The sequence below is a fragment of the Phyllobates terribilis genome, unplaced genomic scaffold, assembly GCF_046119375.1.
Source record: "Phyllobates terribilis strain yellow unplaced genomic scaffold, ASM4611937v1 Scaffold_60__1_contigs__length_8166268, whole genome shotgun sequence".
In the NCBI taxonomy this organism is placed as follows: Eukaryota; Metazoa; Chordata; class Amphibia; order Anura; family Dendrobatidae; genus Phyllobates; species Phyllobates terribilis.
The window spans coordinates 1781486-1802400 of record NW_027362820.1 but is presented as its reverse complement, the minus strand read 5'-3'; the positions used below and the strand labels follow the sequence as shown (position 1 = coordinate 1802400).

The 20915-nt window shown below is 42.0% G+C and overlaps 1 protein-coding gene across 1 annotated transcript; it reads right to left on the bottom strand.

Moving 5' to 3' along the window:
* Window positions 1-13877: 13877 nt before the first annotated feature.
* Window positions 13878-20512, bottom strand: LOC141192376 (uncharacterized). Its single transcript, XM_073661893.1, has 3 exons — window positions 20486-20512; window positions 20351-20441; window positions 13878-15643 (listed from the first exon to the last, which is right to left on the bottom strand). Exons 1-3 carry the CDS (start codon window positions 20510-20512, stop codon window positions 14253-14255), a joined length of 1509 nt encoding a protein of 502 aa, XP_073517994.1. The 3' UTR covers window positions 13878-14252.
* Window positions 20513-20915: the final 403 nt, after the last annotated feature.

Here is a 20915-nt window from a genome sequence, read left to right as displayed (position 1 = left end):
TGTGCTTCCAGCACCCGCTCCGTCACCCACTTCTTCTAGTTCCCATATCTCTTTTTTAGAGATTGGCCCGATACGCCCACTCCCTTTAGTCGAAACGATTGTCCCTGCAATCCTAAGACACTCAGAATTCGTACCCTCCGTGACACCGCCAGAAGAAGTTATTCCGTGTTCCCAACCCCAGACCACGAGATACTTCGCCCCAGTGACTACCCTCCCAAAGAAAAGAAAAGGAGGCCCAGAGGGACTAGAGCAGGTAGAAGCACCCAAAAAAATAGGGATAAATACAAAAAACCTTGTCAATCTACCTACACTGATGACATAGGATCGCAGACTGTAAGTACAATCTGTAAACCACCAACAAAAGAACCTAATAGGATCTTCAACTTATCCAAATACCCTTTGGATGAGGTTGAACAAAAAGTCCTTACTGAGGGTCTTAATTTTTGCCCAAGTCAAGAAACGAATCACTTTGATCTCTTTGTTGACTTGAATAAGTTTGTGAGACGTGTTACTCTTACAAGGTACTCTGAATTGAAAAAGAAAAACGCAGAGAAATGCACTACAAAAACAACATCGGATTTGATAATACCCCCTGATAATAGTACGGAACTGGATAAAAATATACATCTGGAGATCAAAACCCATTCAAATTTTAATCCAGTACACCATAGGGGTAGTTATATAGAAACCTTCCTAGCACTAGTTAATGAAGATTTTCGTACCCTAGATTCAAAAAAATTTTCTAAAAATCAATTAACAATAAAAAATAGGGACAATATTAATAAGAAAGGTGCATTCCAAATGCAGAGACCAAATATTACTAAAAGAGAGAGAATAGCCATTACTAAATTAAAAAACAATGGGGATATTATTATTAGGGAAGCTGAGGAGGGGGCGTGGTGGTCCAAGATAGGGAGACCTATATCAAGGAAGCATATAACATTTTATCAGATGCTAAATATTATGAAAGGTTAGAGGTGGATCCCTCAAAGGATTTCACAAGGGAATACCATGACCTGATCAATTATGCCTACACAGCAGGTATCCTTACAAAAAAAGAAAAAACCTTTTTAAACAATAAAGAACCATCATTGGCATTCTTTTATCACTTGCCGAAAATTCACAAGGATTGTAATAATCCTCCTGGACGACCTATCATTTCAGGAATTAATTCCCTTACTAGTCCACTCTCCCACTTTATAGATCTGTACCTTCAGCAATATGTAAAATCTCTCGCCTATTTAAAAGATTCTACTCAACTTATTTTTGAATTGAATGCACTACAATGGGAAGATAATTATCTCATGATTACAATGGATGTTAATGCACTTTATTCAAATATTGGTCATGATTTAGGTATAAATGCAGTGAAATTTTTTTTACAGCAGGATAAAGATATGCCACAAGGTCAGGTAGATTTCCTTTTGAGAGGCTTAAATTTTATCCTCCAACATAATCTTTTTGAATTTGAGGGACACCTCTATTTACAGAGGCTTGGTACCGCGATGGGGACTCGGGTAGCCCCAAGTTTTGCTAATTTATTCATGGGGCTATTCGAGTCCCAGTCACCCCTATGCTCCCCTAAATATAGCAACAATATAGTACTGTACAAGCGCTATATAGATGATCTATTCGTGATATGGAGGGGCAGCAAAGAGGATGCTCAGTCTCTAGTCAATGGATTGAATGAGAACTCCTGGGGCATTACTTTTTCTTCTAGTATCGAACCAAAAATAGCTGTTTTTCTTGATTTAGAAATTTCACATGAAGAAAAAAAAAAAATAACGAAAACTCATTTCAAATCTGTTGATGTGAATGGCTACTTGGATTATCAAAGTGCCCATTACATCAAATAGAAAAATAACATCCCTTTCAGTCAATTCCATCGAATCAGAAAAAATAATACTAAGGATTCGGATTACATCCGACAATCGGATATACTCAAGAAGAGATTTAAAGAGAAAAAGTACCCCAAGCAAATTATCGATGAGGCATACCGTATAAATTTGACTAAAACCCAAACTGATTGTTTGGGGAATGGGGATGAATTGCCCCATAAGGAATCCAGGGATAGTGACACTAGGAATATGAATAAATGGAATCATAATTTTATCACCTCTTATAATAAGTGGAACCAATTGATTAGGAATATTTTGCAAAAGCATTGGCATATCTTGAAACAAGATCCTCTCCTACGAGATATATTGCGAAAAATACCTGCCATTACATTTAGGAGAGGAAAAACTCTAAGAAACCTCCTCGCACCTAGTCGTTTAAAAAAACGGAAACCAGGAGGCCAACCAGTGTTCTCTCAATCTAAAAACATTTGTCCCTTGATTAGTACAATTAGACTCACACAGAATGGCACTTATAGGTGCTCTCAGAAAAAATGTCAGTGCTGTCATATAATTACTCATGGGTCCCATTCCATTACATCGAATAGCACAGGAGAGACTTTTAATATCAAGGATCACCTGATCTGTACTAGTGACTATGTAATCTATGTTATTACATGTGATTGCGGTCTCCAGTACGTGGGTAGGACCACACAAATGGTGAGATCCCGACTCAATGCCCACAGATATAATGCCAAAAATGGCTTATTAACACACAGCCTCTCCAGACATCTTCTTACTACCCATAACAAAAAATTTAAAGTGAGACTTACACCGGTGGAGCAGATCCCGGCTGATATTCCTGACAGGATCCAACAACTTAACAAGAAGGAGGCCTTCTGGATATATAGACTACGTTGTTTGTATCCTGATGGCCTCAATGATAAATTGGAGAATGTATAGAGTTCACGGAGATATCTCCACAATTAATGTTTCATTCACTATGTACAGTGCCTACAAGTAGTATTCAACCCCCTGCAGATTTAGCTGGTTTGATAAGATGCAAATAAGTTAGAGCCTTCAAACTGCAAACGAGAGTAGGATTTATGAACAGAAGCATAAATCTTACAAACCAAAAAGTTATGTTGCTCAGTTGAATTTTAATAAATTTTAAACATAAAAGTGTGGGTCAATTATTATGCAACCCCTATGTTTAATATTTTGTGGAATAACCCTTGTTTGCAATTACAGCTAATAATCGTCTTTTATAAGACCTGATCAGGTCGGCACAGGTCTGTGGAGTTATCTTGGCCCACTCCTCCATGCAGATCTTCTCCAAGTTATCTAGGTTCTTTGGGTGTCTCATGTGGACTTTATTCTTGAGCTCCTTCCACAAGTTTTCAATTGGGTTAAGGTCAGGAGACTAACTAGGCCACTCCAACACCTTGACTTTTTCCCTCTTGAACCAGGCCTTGGTTTTCTTGGCTGTGTGCTTTGGGTCGTTGTCTTGTTGGAAGATGAAATTACGACCCATCTTAAGATCCTTGATGGAGGAGCGGAGGTTCTTGGCCAAAATCTCCAGGTAGGCCGTGCTATCCATCTTCCCATGGATGCGGACCAGATGGCCAGGCCCCTTGGCTGAGAAACAGCCCCACAGCATGATGCTGCTACCACCATGCTTGACTGTAGGGATGGTATTCTTGGGGTCGTATGCAGTGCCATCCAGTCTCCAAACGTCACGTGTGTGGTTGGCACCAAAGATCTCGATCTTGGTCTCATCAGACCATAGAACCTTGAACCAGTCTGTCTCAGAGTCCTCCAAGTGATCATGAGCAAACTGTAGACGAGCCTTGACATGACGCTTTGAAAGTAAAGGTACCTTACGGGCTCGGCTGGAACGGAGACCATTGCGGTGGAGTACGTTACTTATGGTATTGACTGAAACCAATGTCCCCACTGCCATGAGATCTTCCCGGAGCTCCTTCCTTGTTGTCCTTGGGTTAGCCTTGACTCTTCGGACAAGCCTGGCCTCGGCACGGGAGGACACTTTCAAAGGCTGTCCAGGCCGTGGAAGGCTAACAGTAGTTCCATAAGCTTTCCACTTACGGATGATGCTCCCAACAGTGGAGACAGGTAGGCCCAACTCCTTGGAAAGGGTTTTGTACCCCTTGCCAGCCTTGTGACCCTCCACGATCTTGTCTCTGATGGCCTTGGAATGCTCCTTTGTCTTTCCCATGTTGACCATGTCTGAGTGCTGTTCACAAGTTTGGGGAGGGTCTTAAATAGTCAGAAAAGGCTGGCAAAAGAGATCTTTAATCCACACATGTGAAGCTCATTATTCTTGGTGCCTGAACTACTTCTTAATACTTTAGGGGGACCAAACAGAATTCTTGTGGTTTGAGGGGTTGAATAATAAATGACACTCTGAATTAACTTTTAACGTTTTAAAAAAAAACAAAAAACAAAAAAAACAATATTTGCTGCAGTGCATTTCCCACTTCCAGGCTGATCTACAGTACAAATGTCACAATGCCAAGTTAATTCCGCATGTGTCAACCAGCTAAATCTGCAGGGGGTTGAATACTACTTGTAGGCACTGTATAATAATAACCTCTCTCCTTTTTTTTTTTTTTTTTCTTTGCGTTTTTGATGCGTTTTTTTTTTTTTTTGTTTGTTTTTTCTCTCTCTCTCCGTTTCACTACCTTTAGCATATATATCCATGTGAATTAAACTCCCCTTATCTGAATTTTATTGATATACCTATTGAATGAAAATCTTCTTAAATCCAGGTTCACGGTATAGATTCTTCTACCAATGCACTTATTTTCTCCTCTTAAAGGGATAGAAAAAGAAAGGAAAGAAAGAGAAGGAGAAAGTATAATATCTTCGTTACCAAAATTTTATTATGACAAGTTTAGCTGTTCTACAATTTATATATAATTTGTTTATTCTATAATCAGAGGAAAAAGTTGGAAAATCCTAACTCTGAGAAAGCTGAGTCTCTATAGAATGGGATTTGGGCGTTCCAACTCAAACCAATTTACATGTGATTAGGATAATTATTTCACTAGGTAGGTTTTTATAGTGACTATATAACCACCACTATTGACTCTCTTACATTAGACCTGAGGAAGGCTATATATCTTTAATTTTAATAGCTGAAACGCGTTGTTTTATTTATAAGTTTTATCTATTTATTAACTTGAATAAATCTTCTGAAGAAGTAAATCCTTTTTTTGGATAATCATTCCTTGTGACCCTGGGAGCGCTCAATTGGCTGGATACATACTCTGAACAATATCATAAACAGGACATTCTGACCCATATTATATAATCTATTATTTAAATCCTGAGAGTACCCACAAAAGCAATTTTAATATTAATTACCATCAGGCAAAGAATAGTTCATAAACTCATAATTTTATGAAGTATAATCAGCAAAGTATAATCAGCAAAATTGTATTAGTGAAAGAATTATTACACAAATTATACCAACTACAGATAAATTCCCATAAAAACCCTTTAAAACACTATTAAAAACACAAAGAAATAGGGCAAGCTGTTCATAGAGATGGTGTACATGATATATAGGGTAAAAACTAATAATACATAATACATAATAGTACATAATAATACATAAATAACAATAGTCAATAAATTTATTTTTCAAATATTCAAAAACTATACAATAATATAAATAGTCAATATCATTAGACACATATGCCAAATTCTATTGTACATCCCATGCAGATTCTACATATCATGATTATGATTATACACACCATATGCCATTGCAAAATGATAGCAGCTTGCTTAATATTAACACAGCTGATATACTGGCAGGCAGGTGCTGGTGGGCACTGCTGGAATACAGACAGGCAGGTGCTGGCGGGCATGGCTGGTATACAGGCAGACTGGCGCTGGAAAGCACGGCTGGTACTCAGACAGGCAAGTGTGGACATGCCCCAAATACGCGAAGGTTCTAATCCTTGAAGATCCAGCGAAAGGGTGAGACTCCGTGACAGTGACAATCTTGTGTCCCTGCAGGGAATGTAATATATGCTGTTAACTGTTGATGACCCAATAAAGTCTTACTGGAGTGTGCTACCCTCACCCTATGTTGCTTGAGTAGGGTTCTGCCCACGGAGAAAGAGTACGAGTGTTCAGTGGGATGCGACCCAGGCCGTGTGTTCTTTCTAAAGAGAGCCAGGCCAGTGGACAAGAGCATCCACTGACCATCGTGTCTACACAGGATGAAAAATTACAAATTTGAATACACTAGTGTAGAATAGCGATGTACTAAATCTTTTGTTAGTCTTTCTCTGAACCATGTGTTTTATTTACATATAAATTCACAGCACGAACATTATTGAGAAAAAAAGAAGAAAAAATTGTGTGGATCTACAAGTGTGGCATTTGAATTATTCCTGAATTGAACCTGAAGGGAACAGAAGGGAACTGGATACCCAGGCAAAGTAAACAATGTTTCTATTTGTGTTCACTCTCTCCCCTATAGTCTTTCACTTTCTACTAACCCCTTTAATCCCTACACCTAGAAAAGAACTCTTCATTTCCCCCTCCATCCTCCCCATTCATCTCACCTCCTCCTCAGAACTATTCCTCAATATTCACTCCTGTGTCTCCAAACACAGACAGCCGCCTCATGCCCTCTCCTGCTCCCACCTGCTAACACTTTCCCTGCTCCTTCTATCTGCTGGCGATATCTCTCCAAATCCTGGTCCTCCTCACCACATCCCCACAGTCACTTCCACCTCCTATCCACGATCTGCCACAAACTCTCGCAACCTTTCTAACCTTATAACCATCCGCCCAGCCACCGCCTCCCCAGCCCCATTAACAGGAGCTCTATGGAACGCTCGCCCCATGTGCAACAAACTTTCCTACATCCATGATCTTTCCATTACTAATAAACTCCTTCCTCGGCCTCACCGAAACCTGGCTCACCCCCTCTGACACGGCCTCCCCAGCAGCACTTTCGTATGGTGGATTCCATCTTTCTTGCACCCCTCGCTCCAATGGCAAGCATAGTGGAGGAGAAGGGTTTCTCCTGTCAGGCAACTGCTCCTTCACCCATTTCCCACTGCCACCTTCCATTACTCTCCCCTCCTTTGAAGTGCACTGTGTGCGCATCTACTCCCCCTCCAACTGGCGGTCGTTTACCACCCCCCAGGACCAGCCACTATCTTCTTTGACCACTTTACCACTTGGCTGCTTCATTTCCTTTCCGCAGACATCCCCACTATTATTATGGGTGACTTCGACATCCCCATTGACACATCTCACCCATCTGTCTCCAAGCTTCTATCCCTCGCTTACTCCTTCGGCCTTGCTCAATGGTCTTCAGCCCCCACTTACAAAGATGGCCACACACTGGACCTCATCTTCACCTGCCTCTGTTCCCTATCTAACCTCTCTGCTCACCTCACCCTCTTTCTGACCACAACATACTCACATTCTCTTCCCTCTCCTCTCCAGGTGCACAAGCCCCACTCCACAAACTTGCACACCCTCGCAGAAATCTCAAACACCTTGACCTACACTCACTCTCTGAATCCCTTCTCCCTCTCACAGGCATAAGTTCATTACACGATGAAAATGCTGCTGCCACTTTATATAACACCTGTGACAGAGTCACTGGTATGATTTATGAGGGGAGGTATATGTCACAGGTTGCTAGCCTGTGTGAACTGAAGCCAATAAACTTTCTGTCAGCATGTTATATGCTGAAGGGTTAATTCACTTAAAGGGTGTGGTTTTATGGGAATGATGTAGCGATGGGAGGGAAGTCATTCCCCATACCTCCACCTCAGGGTGTGGCTGAGCAAGGTATAAATGTCATCATTTTTTTTCTGTTGTTGTGTTTAGAGAAGCGGGGTCTCCAGACCGGACAGCCATAGCTCAGTAGGGAGCTGAAGGCTGGACATAACCTGTGTGGGTGAACCGCGCACACATATATGGACTGTGCTACAGTTTATCTTTTGTTTTGTTGTTTTGCCAATTAAGGCTGTGTTTATTTTGCTGGAGTGCAGAGCTTTATGCTGTTTAATAAAGCCTGCAAAGAAAACCCGGGTTCCTGAGTCTACTTCCGGAAGTGGCCGAGTGAGTCGTCCTACCACACACCACAACAGCTGCAGCTCTCAATTCAGTCGCCCCCCTCACATATACAACAGTTCGCCCACTCAACCGGCAACCTTGGCACACCAACCTGACTAAAGAACTGCGAAGGGCCTCCAGGATTGCTGAGCGGAAATGGAAAAGGTCCCACTCCCAATGAGCACTTCATCGCATTCAAACAGTCCCTCACTACCTTCAAGTTCACACTTACTGCAGCAAAACAAACATGCTTCTCATCGCTCATATCCTCCGTCACACAACCCTAAACAGTTATTAAAACTTTCAATTCTCTCCTCTGTCCCCCAGCGCCTCCTCCCTCTCCTCTCATCTCAGCTGAAGACTTTGCCTTATTCTTCAAGCAGAAGATTGATAACATCAGAAAAAGCTTTTGCCTAAAGTCCCCACAGCCCCTCCTCACACCTACTCAACCATCCTCCTCCAAAACCAGCTTCTCCACCATTACAGACGATCAACTCTCCTCTTTACTCTCCAAATCACACCTCACCACCTGCGAACTTGACCCAATCTCGTTCCACCTCATCCCTAACCTTACCATAGCCTTCATCCCAACCCTAACCCACATTTTCAACCTGTCACTAACAACTGGTGTCTTCCCCTCACGCTTCAAACATGCCTCGATCACACCCATCCTCAAAAAGCTCTCCCTTGACTCATCATCTCTGACTAGCTCTCACCCCATATCACTTCTTCCTTACGCCTCAAAACTACTGGAACAACACGTCCATTCTCAACTGTCCTCCGCCTCTCCTCCTGCTCCCTCTTTGACCGCCTCCAATCTGGCTTCCCACCGCACCACTCCACTGAAACTGCCCTGACTAAAGTCACCAACTACCTACTAACTGCTAAATCCAAAGGACACTACTCTGTCCTCCTCCTCCTGGACCTGTCATCTGCCTTTGACACAGTGGACCATTCCCTCTTACTACAGACTCTCTCTTCTCTTGGCATCAAAGACTTAGCCCTATCTTGGATCTTCTCATACTTAACAGACAGGACATTAAGTGTCTCTCACTCACACATCACCTCCTCATCTCGCCCCCTATCTGACGGTGGTCCCAAGGTTCAATCCTAGGACCTCTGCTCTTTTCCATCTACACCTTCGGCCTGGGACAGCTCATAGAATCACATAGCTTTCAGTATCACCTCTATGCTGATGACACACAGATCTACCTCTCTGGACCCGATATCTCCTCCCTACTAATGTTGAGCGAATTTGTTTGGCATTTCAAATTCGGGTTTGTGCTCGAGGTTCCAGCTGATGTTATCTGCGTGACAGCATGGCAAATCAGTGATGTTCATGGACGGAGCCGATTTTTTTGCGCAAACAGGCCGGAACCCCAAACACGAACCCGAATTTGAAATGCCGAACAAATTTGCTCAACACAACTCCCTACTAACCAAAATCCCACAATATCAGTCCGCTATCTCATCCTTCTTCTCTGACAGATTTCTAAAACTTAACATGGATAAAACAGAACTCATCATCTTTCCACCGTCTCACTCAACCTCCCCAACTGACCTATCCATCAAAGTCAATGGCTGCCCACTCTCCCCAGTCCTGCAAGCCCGCTGCCTCCGGGTAACCCTGGACTCTAACATCTCCTTTAAACCACATATCCAAGCCCTTTCCACTCCCTGCCGAATCCAACTCAAAAATATCTCCTGGATCCGCACATTCCTCAATCACACTAGTGCACGCCTTCATCATCTCCCGCCTCAACTACTGCAACCTCTTGCTCTGTGGCCTCCCTTCTACCACTCTTGCTCCCCTCCAATCTATCCTAAACTATGCTGTCTGAGTAATCCACCTGTCCCCCGCTATTCCCCAGCCTCTCTTCTCTGTCAATCCCTTCACTGGCTCCCCATTGCCCAGACACTTAAGTTCAAAACCCTAATCATGGCATATAAAGCCATCCACAACGTGTCTCCTCCATATATCTGTGAACTGTTCTCCAGGTACTTACCTACACGCAACCTCCAATTCTCACAAGATCTCCTTCTCTACTCCCCTCTTATCTCCTGTACCAGCCGCCGACTTGTATTGTTCAAAATTTATTGCAAATGTTTGTGCTATGTATATCCCTTTCACATGTAAAGCGCCATGGAATGAATGGCGCTATAATAATAAATAATAATAATAGTAGCACTCACTGGTTCTGTAAAATCCAATGTATTTATTTAACACAAGATTATAACTGGCTGCTGAGAGGGACAAAGCACATGGAAAGGATGACGCCCATTTTGCGCTAGCCTGCGCTTCAACGGGTTCTGGAAATTAAATGTTTCCCAAGGACCCGTTGAAGCACAGACTAGCACAAAACGGCAGTCATCCTTTCCATGAGCTCTGTTCCAGTTTTAATATTTTGTTAAATAAAGATATTGGATTTTACAGGACCGATGAGTGCCACTTTTTTTCACCTTTATGTACTTATTTATGTGAGCAACCGGTACCATCAGGCTTGATTGCTGAAGTCCAGTATTTGATTGGATATAAGAACACCAAGGTAGTTGGTGCAAGCAATTTTTTCCTCTTCCAGTACGAACATTATTGAACAGTTTACAGTGCACATATAGACACACAACACTTCTATGTGGACAGTGCACACACACTCAGCTCTGCTACATGTACAGATTTATACATACACACACACAGCTGTTCTACATGCGCACATTTACATACACACAGCTCATATTTAAGGGTGCTGTACATGGGATTATGACCTGCTGAGAGACGAATGACATGAATTTTTGAAACCACAAGTGATCCTACACTTCCCAAAAAGGTTACTTCTAAAAAGCCTCCTGATGAACCTTGAACAGGAATGGGGAAACGTGTTGGGGTCACATTACAATGGTAGCTATGTGGGGTTTTTATATATATAGTTCTGTGACAAGCTGGGATCTACTACATTTTGAATGGAATCGCTATTTACAACATGTAGAGGTATTTTGTCTGTGACAAAATTGTAGCACTATTGATTGGCACCTTATTAGAGGCACGGAAAATGTATTAATTTGTTTCATGAACATTTGAATTCTACCTCTGTAGAAGGAGCTTTATATGTAATATAAGCTATGTGTGAATTTCATGCATGGTCATTTTATTTGCCTGTGACAACACTGTAGCACTATTGGCATCTTTTTAAGAGGCATGGACACTATTATTTAGTCTCATGTCTTCATATTTGAATTACCGTATTTTTCAGACTATAAGACACACGGGACCATAAGACGCACCTAGGTTTTAGAGGAGGAAAATAGAAAAAAAGATGTAAGCAAAAAATGTGGTCATTTTTATGGGGGAGGGGGTCTGCTGCTGACACTGGTATTGGGATAATGTCCCCCAATTCTGTTAATATCCTCCATCCTTGTATGTATGGTCCCTCCTTCCTGGTATACGTGGCCCTCATCCCCATCCTGGTATACATGGCCCTCATCCCTATCCTGGTATGCATGGCACCCCTTGATCCCCCCATCCTGGCATGCATGGCACCCCTTGATCCCCCATCCTGGTATGCATGGCACCCCTTGATCACCCATCCTTGTATGCATGGCACCCCTCTTCCTGGTATGCATGGCACACCTTGATCCTGGTATGCATGGCACCCCGATTCCCCCAACCTGGTATGCATGGCACCCCTTGTTCCCCCATCCTGGTATGTATGGCACCCCTTGATCCCCCATCCTGGTATGCATGGCGCCAATTGATCTCCTATCCTGGTATGTATGGCACCCCTTGATCCCCCATCCTGGTATGCATGGCACCCCTTAATCCTGGTATGCATGGCACCCCTTGAGCCCCCATCACTCTGCCCACAAAAAAAAAATAAAGAATCATACTCCCCTCCTCTCTCCTTCAGTGCTGCGTTCCGCTCTGCTGCTGACACTCACTGTGAGCCGCGCATAGCAGGGTTTGTATGGCGTCCCTGCCATGCACCCTCACACAGCGTGCACACTGTAGCTGCAGTGCTGCTCCTGCTGCGCTCGGCAGTCAGTGTGCACGCTATTAAAGACCATGAATATTCACTACAACCCATGGGAGTGGGTTGTAGCGAATATTCATGAGCTTTAATAGTGGGCACACAGACCGCCGGCTGCAGCAGGAGCCGAGCTATGGTTACAGTGGGCACGCTATTAAGGAGAATGAATATTCCCTGCTCCCCACGCCCATGGGCGTGGGGAGCAGGGAATATTCATTTTCTTTAGCAGCAGGCACAGCGTAGGCTGCAGCAGGCGGCTGCTACCTCCTGTGCCCCGCTCTTCCCCCGCTGTCGCTCACCCCCAGCCCCCCACCAGCCACAGAACATATGTTCGGACTTTAAGACGCACCACCCACTTTCCTCCAAAAATTTTAGAGGAAAAAAGTGCGTCTTATAGTCCGAAAAATCCGGTATACCTCTGCAGATATTGAAGGAGCCTCTTAATGTAGTATAAGCTATACTGTTGGTTCACGCATTGTGACTTTATTTATGGATATCTTGGCTGATAACTATTTGCCAAAACTATGTTTGGTTTAATTTTTTCCTCCTGTGAGTGGTTGTAGTACCTAGGATCATCTAGGGATAATTAGGGTGATACGACAGAAAGTGGGGGTGCCACAACTTGCGCTCTTTTAGGGTGTAAACCTCAGCAGAAAGGAAGGGTAAATAATGAGGGATAACAAATAGGGAAAGGATTGAGGCTCCATCCCCACCTCCCCTACCTGCCTTTAACCCCTGATTTAATTTATATGGCCTCGGAATTACATACATTTTTTTCCTTTCTATAGTGCCAATTTGTAAAATTTGAACGGGAACATATGTAGTAGTTCCTTTTTAATAAGGTATAAATAAAGTATATACATTTTAATGGAGATTTTTCTTTGTGAGACAAATTTACATACACACAGCTCTACTACATATGCACATTTACATACATACACAGCTCTGCTACATATGATAATGTCTGTAAAATGCTGTGGAATATGTTAGCACTATATAAGAATAAAGATTATTATTATTATTATATGCAAATTTGCATACAAAAACACTGTGTACACATTTCCCCATTTTGCAGTTCCTTCCAGGTCATGTGAATGATTACATGATCGGAAAGGTCCTTGAGCTAGTCAGGTGGAAGGTTTTTTAGCTGCTCACTCAGGACATGCAGCCTCTGTACCGGTCCTGGTACCTTCCCCTCCTGCTCAGCACCAATCAGTTATATACAGGTGGGGCTGGAGGAGAGAGAGCAGTACTCTCAGTGATCAGGAAAGACACTGTCTCAGCATTCTCCTCTGTCATGAGATGCTGCCTCCAGTTTATAAGACACACTTATTAACAAGATATTTTCATGATAAAAATGTCTTATAGGCCAAGAAATATGATACGTTCTAAAGTGATTTCCCTTTCTCATTTATTAATACAATGTCTGTTAAATCTCTTTGTACAATGTGTCAATAACACATATAGTTTATCTAAGTCTGAATTATTTTTGATGGTCAACAAAATACAATTTTCCAGTAATTCATTTTTCACACTCTAGGTATGACAATGGCTTCTCTGTGTGGGATTTTTTACTTTTAAAGTGTGGTCCACTACATGGACAACCCCTTCTCAATCCTCATGTTTGGTCGTGTTAAAATAAAAGCACTGATACAAACCTCCCATGGAGGCGTCGTTCAAGCGGTGTCATCACTTGCGTTCCCGGGGCTCATGTGAGGTTGTTATGTCACGTGAGTTCTTCAGCCAATTAGTGCTGGCGTGATTGTCCCCATCTTCAGACAAATTGAACATCAAGAAGTCAGAGAGCAGCCGCAGCCCTGGCTTCCTGTTGATGTTCAATGCATCCGAAGGCAGGGATAGTGAAGCCGTCGCTGATTGGGCACAGAACTCATGTGATGTAACAACCTCACATGAGCCCCGGGAATGCGATTGCCGACAAAGCTGGAATGGTGAATATGAGTGTTTTTATTTTAACGAGCCAAATATGAGGAATGACAAGGGATTTCCCTAATCGTGGACAACCCCTTTAAGAAAGTACAATTTTCGATTAAAACATTTCCAACATTCTGAATATGAAAAAGGCTTCTCCCTTGTGTGCCTTCTCTGATGTTTTTTAATAGTTGATTTCCGTGTAAAACATTTCCCACATTAAAAACATGAAAAAGGCTTCTCCCCTGTGTGAACTCTTTGGTGACTAAGAAGAGACGATTTCTTCACAAAATATTTCCCACATTCTGAGCATGAAAAAGGTGTCTCCCTGTGTGGGTTCTCTGGTACATAACTAAACCTGATTTCTGGTTAAAACATTTCCCACATTCTGAACATGAAAAAGGCTTTTCCCTGTGTGGATTCTCTGGTGTCTATCAAGATGCGATTTCTGGTTAAAATATTTCCCACATTCTGAACATGAAAAAGGCTTCTCCCCTGTGTGGGTTCTCTGGTGCTTAATCAAATCAGATTTCTGGATAAAATATTTCCCACATTCTGAACATAAAAAAGGCTTCTCCCCTGTGTGGATTCTCTGGTGTCTATAAAGATATGATTTCCGGTTAAAATATTTCCCACATTCTGAACATGAAAAAGGCTTCTCCCCTGTGTGGATTCTCTGGTGACCAAGAAGAATTGATTTTTTCCCAAAACATTTTCCACATTTTGAACATGAAAAAGGCTTCTCCCCTGTGTGAGCTCTTTGGTGACTAAGAAGAGATGATTTATTCCCAAAACATTTCCCACATTCTAAACATGAAAAAGGCTTCTCCCCTGTGTGGGTTCTCTGGTGGTTAACAAAATGTGATTTATAGTTAAAACATTTCCCACATTCTGAACAGGAAAAAGGCTTCTCCCCTGTGTGACTTCTCTGGTGTATAACAAGATTCCATTTCTGGATAAAATATTTCCCACATTCTGAACAGGAAAAAGGCTTCTCCCCTGTGTGGGTTCTCTGGTGTATAACAAGATTCCATTTCTGGATAAAATATTTCCCACATTCTGAACAGGAAAAAGGCTTCTCCCCTGTGTGAGTTCTCTGGTGTATAACAAGATTCCATTTCTGCATAAAATATTTCCCACATTCTGAACAGGAAAATTGTTTCTCCCCTGTGTGGGTTCTCTGGTGCTTAATCACATCTGATTTCTGGTTAAAACATTTCCCACATTCTGAACAGCAAAAAGGCTTCTCCCCTGTGTGAGTTTTCTGGTGCTTAAACAAATTTGATTTCCGGTTAAAACATTTCTCACATTCTGAACAGGAGTATGCCTTCTCACCTATGTGAGTTCTCTGGTGTCTAGCAAGATCTGATTTCTGGTTAAAATATTTCCCACATTTGGAACAAGAAAATCTTTTCTCCACAGTGTGAATTTTTTGATGTTTAAGAAAAGGCTTTTCGAAGTGAATATTATTTCCAGATTCTGAATGTGAAAATGGCTTCTTTGCTTTAGGAGCAATTTGTTTTTTAATTCTTATTTTTTTACTTTCATTTTCCTTAGCAGTCGGTAATGAATCAGAAGATGAGACCTGTTTCAAAGCATCAGATGACAGATCTTTGCTGTGAAGGGATGATAGTATGTCTGGAGTAATGGCATTCACTTCAATTGTATCCTGTGGGATATCGAGATCATTTGATTTAAAATTTGAAGATGTCATCTGTCCCTCTGATCTCCTGGTACAGTCATCTGCCAAGAATAAAACCAATTATTTTTGAATAAAATATCCTTGAATTTTATATTGTTCAACATTTCTACTTGAACTGTCTGTAAAAACGGCCAGTTATGTAAAAATATAGAATTATTCACAAAGACAATGACAGTTCACAGTCTAATATAAAACCTCATAGGATGAACCAGTAGAACGTGGTGTTCAACTGTTTTTTCATTCTGCTTCCCAAATAGGGAATAAAAAGCCACCAAACAATGTTATGTAGGTGAAAATTATAGCAATAACAACTTCTACTGATCTCACCAAAAACAAGTCCCCACTCAGGTCCATCATCTGTCAATGGAAAACCAGAGGTTTCCACATTATTAGTGACTAAAAGGCTCTTAAAAAGAAACATGGCTTCCATAAACCAATCCAGCAGGATCCGCTCTCCCAAAGTCAAATCTCCCCCTCACTTCTGAGCCTTGCAGTGCGCCCAAACCACATTTAGCCTCCATGTATTTGGCATTACTATAGTGAGAAGAACCCACTTAATTGATGGTGTGTGTCTCCTGGAGCACAATCTGGGTAATATGTGTTGGGCAATAAAATACTATTTAGCAATTTTCACTCTCCAACATCCACTACATGCTAATTTCTAGAAAGAGCCTGTGGAGTCAAAATAGTCACTACTCCTAGGGGATTTCTACTGCTCTGGTTTTCTGTCATTTTGTCATATTAGGGCTTCTTCAAAAGGGGTGTCCCATCTCCTTTGTGACCTGCTCCTGAGACATCTGCTTCTGTCACCAGGCGCTGTCTTATTCATTCTGCAGGTGGTACTAGTAATGAAGGTGTCGGAGCAAGAAGCTCTAGGCGGCCCAGGCTCTGCCCAGCCACTAAGATTAGGGTGCCTGAGACCTACAGTGGTGGCCAAAGGTATTGGCACCCCTGCAATTCTGTCAGATAATACTCAGTTTCTTCCTGAAAATGATTGCAATCACAAATTCTTTAGTATTATCTTCATTTAATTTGCTTGCAAGGAAAAATCACAAAAGAGAATGAAGCAAAAATCAAATCATTGATCATTTCACACAAAACTCCAAAAAAGAGCCGGACAAAAGTATTGGCACCCTCAGCCTAATACTTGGTTGCACAACCTTTAGCCAAAATAACTGCGAACAACCGCTTCCGGTAACCATCAATGAGTTTCTCACAATTCTCTGCTGGAATTGTAGACCATTCTTCTTTGGCAAACTGCTCCAGGTCCCTGATATTTGAAGGGTGCCTTCTCCAAACTGCCATTTTGAGATCTCTCCACAGGTGTTCTATGGGATTCAAGTCTGGACTCATTGCTGGCCACCTTAGAAGTCTGCAGTGCTTTCTCTCAAACCATTTTATAGTGCTTTTGGAAGTGTGTTTTGGGTCATTGTCCTGCTGGAAGACCCATGACCTCTGAGGGAGACCCAGCTTTCTCACACTGGGCCCTACATTATGCTGCAAAATTTGTTGGTAGTCTTCAGACTTCGTAATGCCATGCACACGGTCAAGCAGTCCAGTGCCAGAGGCAGCAAAGCAACCACAAAACATCAGGGAACCTCCGCCATGTTTGACTGTAGGGACCGTGTTCTTTTCTTTGAATGCCTCTTTTTTTTCCTGTATACTCTATGTTGATGCTTTTTCCCAAAAACCTATACTTTTGTCTCATCTGACCAGAGAGCTTTCTTCCAAAACGTTTTAGGCTTTCTCAGGTAAGTTTTGGCAAACTCCAGCCTGGCTTTTTTATGTCTCGGGGTAAGAAGTGGGGTCTTCCTGGGTACCCTACCATACAGTCCCTTTTCATTCAGACGCCGACGGATAGTACGGGTTGACACTGTTGTACCCTCGGACTGCAGGGCAGCTTGAACTTGTTTGGATGTTAGTCGAGGTTCTTTATCCACCATCCGCACAATCTTGCATTGAAATCTCTCGTCAATTTTTCTTTTCCATCCACATCTAGGGAGGTTAGCCACAGGGCCATGGGCTTTAAACTTCTTGATGACACTGCGCACGGAAGACACAGGAACATTCAGGTCTTTGGAGATGGACTTGTAGCCTTGAGATTGCTCATGCTTCCTCACAATTTGGTTTCTCAAGTCCTCAGACAGTTCTTTGGGTGTTAGGTGCCACAGGTAAGTTACAGGTGCTGTTAATTACACGAATTAAAGAAGCATCACGTGATTTTTCAAACAGTGCCAATACTTTTGTCCACCCCCTTTTTTAGGTTTGGTGTGGAATTATATCCAATTTGGCTTTAGGACAATTCTTTTTGTGTTTTTTCATTGAAGACAAATTAAATGAAGATAATAATACCGAAGAATTTGTGATTGCAATCATTTTCAGGAAGAAACTGAGTATTATCTGACAGAATTGCAGGGGTGCCAATACTTTTGGCCACCACTGTATAGTACCATCCAGTCTGGCAGTATGGGTGTGTGTGCTGTCCAGCTTGAGTAATCAGCTTCCTGCTTTAGCCAGCTGGAAAGCACCACACCCTAGTAAAGCTCAGAGCATATTGCTGGAAGCTGCCAGATACAGCCTTGTTCTCCTCTGGTTCAGTCCTCTGTACTCATCTCACAGCTTGTGTATTTGTTTCCTGTTGTGACCCCGGCCCATTTACTGACCACTCTTGTGTCATCTGATTTTGTATTTTCTCTGCCCTCCTGATTCTGACTCGGCTACCTGACTATTCTTCTTGCCAAGTCACATCACAGAGAATAGCAGGTAACACCGTGGCCCAAGCTTAGGGGTCTCTGTGTAAGTCCTTGTTCATCACCCTTTAATGTTTAAAGGGTGATGAACTAGAAAATTCCTGACATCTGGAAAACGGGGTGGATAGTGCCAAGCCTGTTCGTAGGAGCCATCGTTTGAGCTGCCAGGTGACCACGAAAAGTGCCCTAATACATTGTGTCTGCAAACTATTCCAGCAAGATCTGCATTCAAATAGCTAAATCCTTCCTTTCTTAACCTGCCATGTGTCCAGACAGTAGTGTACAACCGTATATAGGGTATTGTCAAATTCAAGAAAAGTTGGAAAATAATTTGTAAAAGTCCATTTGTTTCTATTATCTTTTGTGAAGAATTCCAAAGTTCTCACCACATAAAGTGTCACACATCAGATGTGAAAATTGGGGCCTAATTAGGAACACAAAACTGGCTGCAGGAAGTGGTTAAATCAGAGTATTTTGGGCATTAACTACTGTAGTCAAAAATTGAGGCATTTGGTTTTTATACTTTGAGAAAGGCGCCGATCCGGCACAGAAACGTGTTGGTATTAATAAAAGCCGTCTTGGAATCCCAAGCCTCTTCATTCCTGCAGCGCAGCCTGCCTAAACGTGCCAGCTTCCATTTTTTTGCCTAGTCAAAAATTGTGGGTATAGACAATAACACATCTACTAAAATGATCAAACTGAACAGTCTTCATCAATAAAAGATGAGTAACTAGTGGTGAAACCTCCCTGGCGTAATTAGAGTATGGGGCTCGGTGGCTCTTGGCAATCTAAACCATCGTAAGGGACAATATTATCTATCAGATGAGTTTCATGAAGAAATATTAGACATTCAAGGAGACCTTTTTATAATAGTGCAGAGCTGAGGTATCTTAAATTTAGATCTAAGGCATTTGGAAGAGGCAATGGAGACCTTTTTGAAAGACTACAAGGGAGTTACAGAGTCACATAAGTGAGGCCGGCTGATCCCATCACAATCAAACTATTACACAGAATGAACCTATAAAAAATAGACATAAAATAAAAAAAAATGTTACATTCCCAACATCAACATATGTATGAGGGGAGAGCTCCAACACTAAACTGGAGTCGCACTCATTTATGGTGGACCATTGGAGCTACTATGAGTCCTGACCAGAAGAGTAGAGAAAGTATTAGTGCTCCCATTTCAGGAGAGATTGTGCAGTAATCTGAATTCCTTAGGATTGAAAACATAATGGAATTTATGACGTGGAGTGAATCCATGAAACAGGGCTCGAGCCATGCCAACACATCTCCTGCAGGCGGGAATAAATGTACATTACAGCCATCAGCCACGCACAGCTTAGAGATATATCATGGCACAGGTGTAATGTTTTTTATGTAGTTTATCACATTCCTGTTTGAAGTTAGTTGGTTTTAAAAGAAATTGAAAATTTAAGATAAAGGTAAATTCTATTGTTATTGTACAGAAATTCACACTTGGCCTCACTGCACATTTAATGTTATCAATCACAAAAAGTGAAGTTTGGCCAGAAAGACTGGACCTGGTCTTGTAGGGACCATATGAGGACATTCAGCAACACAGAAGGGAGAGAAGGTAGATTCATCCAATAAGATATCAGGGTTCTAGGAAGCCAACAGCATCATTACCCTCCACTTTCTGTAATAATATTTTTCTTCAAGTGATTTTCTAAATTGTCAGCACATTCTACGTACGCTGTCATTTGGCATTTCAGTTTATAGATCTGGGCAGGTAAGGGTCAGCGACTTCTAATTTCAGTTAGAAGGTGTATCCACCAGGTTGTAAGTTCTAGAGAAAATGGCTTTTAATGCCCAAAGTCATTTGAACAGTTTTTGGTGGAGCAGAATATTGTGGTCTAGGGGTAAAATGGTGATCACACGATTGTAATACGGCCGGATTACACCACCGATAAAGCAGAAACAGACAGCGACGGAGAAGGATCTGTGACTTCTCAGCATTTAGTGGTTACTACTCACCTGGGAGGTTATCTGTAGGAATCTCCTCTTTACACCACTCATCACCCCTCACATATGTCTCTGTAGTATTAATATGGGTCAGATCTTCACCCTGAAAACAAATATTGTAAAAGTCACAGACAGATGAGAAGTCACATCTATGATTAGCACTAATCCTGCCATCTCCACCCTTCTCATTACACAAGTATAAAACATATAATACTGGTGGATAAAACAAGACTGAACACAAGACCTTCACAGCCATCTACACATCATAGGAGAGATCTCATGACACCTTCTCTCCATCTACCTGATGATCCTGAGGAACATTGGGATCTTCTTGTTTACAGTCCTGTGGAAGAAGAGGATGGGGACATCTCTCTGGTGTTGTCCTCTTGCTGGATAGATCTGGAAGAAACACATACAGGGACTGAATTCATTCTTTACATACAGATAATTATAGGCCGTGTGTATTTAGTTCTGTCTATTACCTGGTGATGTGAGGGGCTGGGGAACCTCCATCATGACGTCTTTGTACAAATCTTTGTGTCCTTCTAAATACTCCCACTCATCCATGGAGAAATAG

What these genes read in the sequence shown, in the direction of transcription:
- LOC141192376 (XM_073661893.1), bottom strand. Translation starts at nt 20,512, where the DNA reads ATGGCAGGATTAGTGCTAATCATAGAT. An exon ending in GATTAGTGCTAATCATAGAT is followed by an intron (nt 20,442 to 20,485) that starts GTGACTTCTCAT and finishes ATTTGTTTTCAG; the next exon opens with GGTGAAGATCTGACCCATAT. An exon ending in TCCTACAGATAACCTCCCAG is followed by an intron (nt 15,644 to 20,350) that starts GTGAGTAGTAAC and finishes TATTCTTGGCAG; the next exon opens with ATGACTGTACCAGGAGATCA.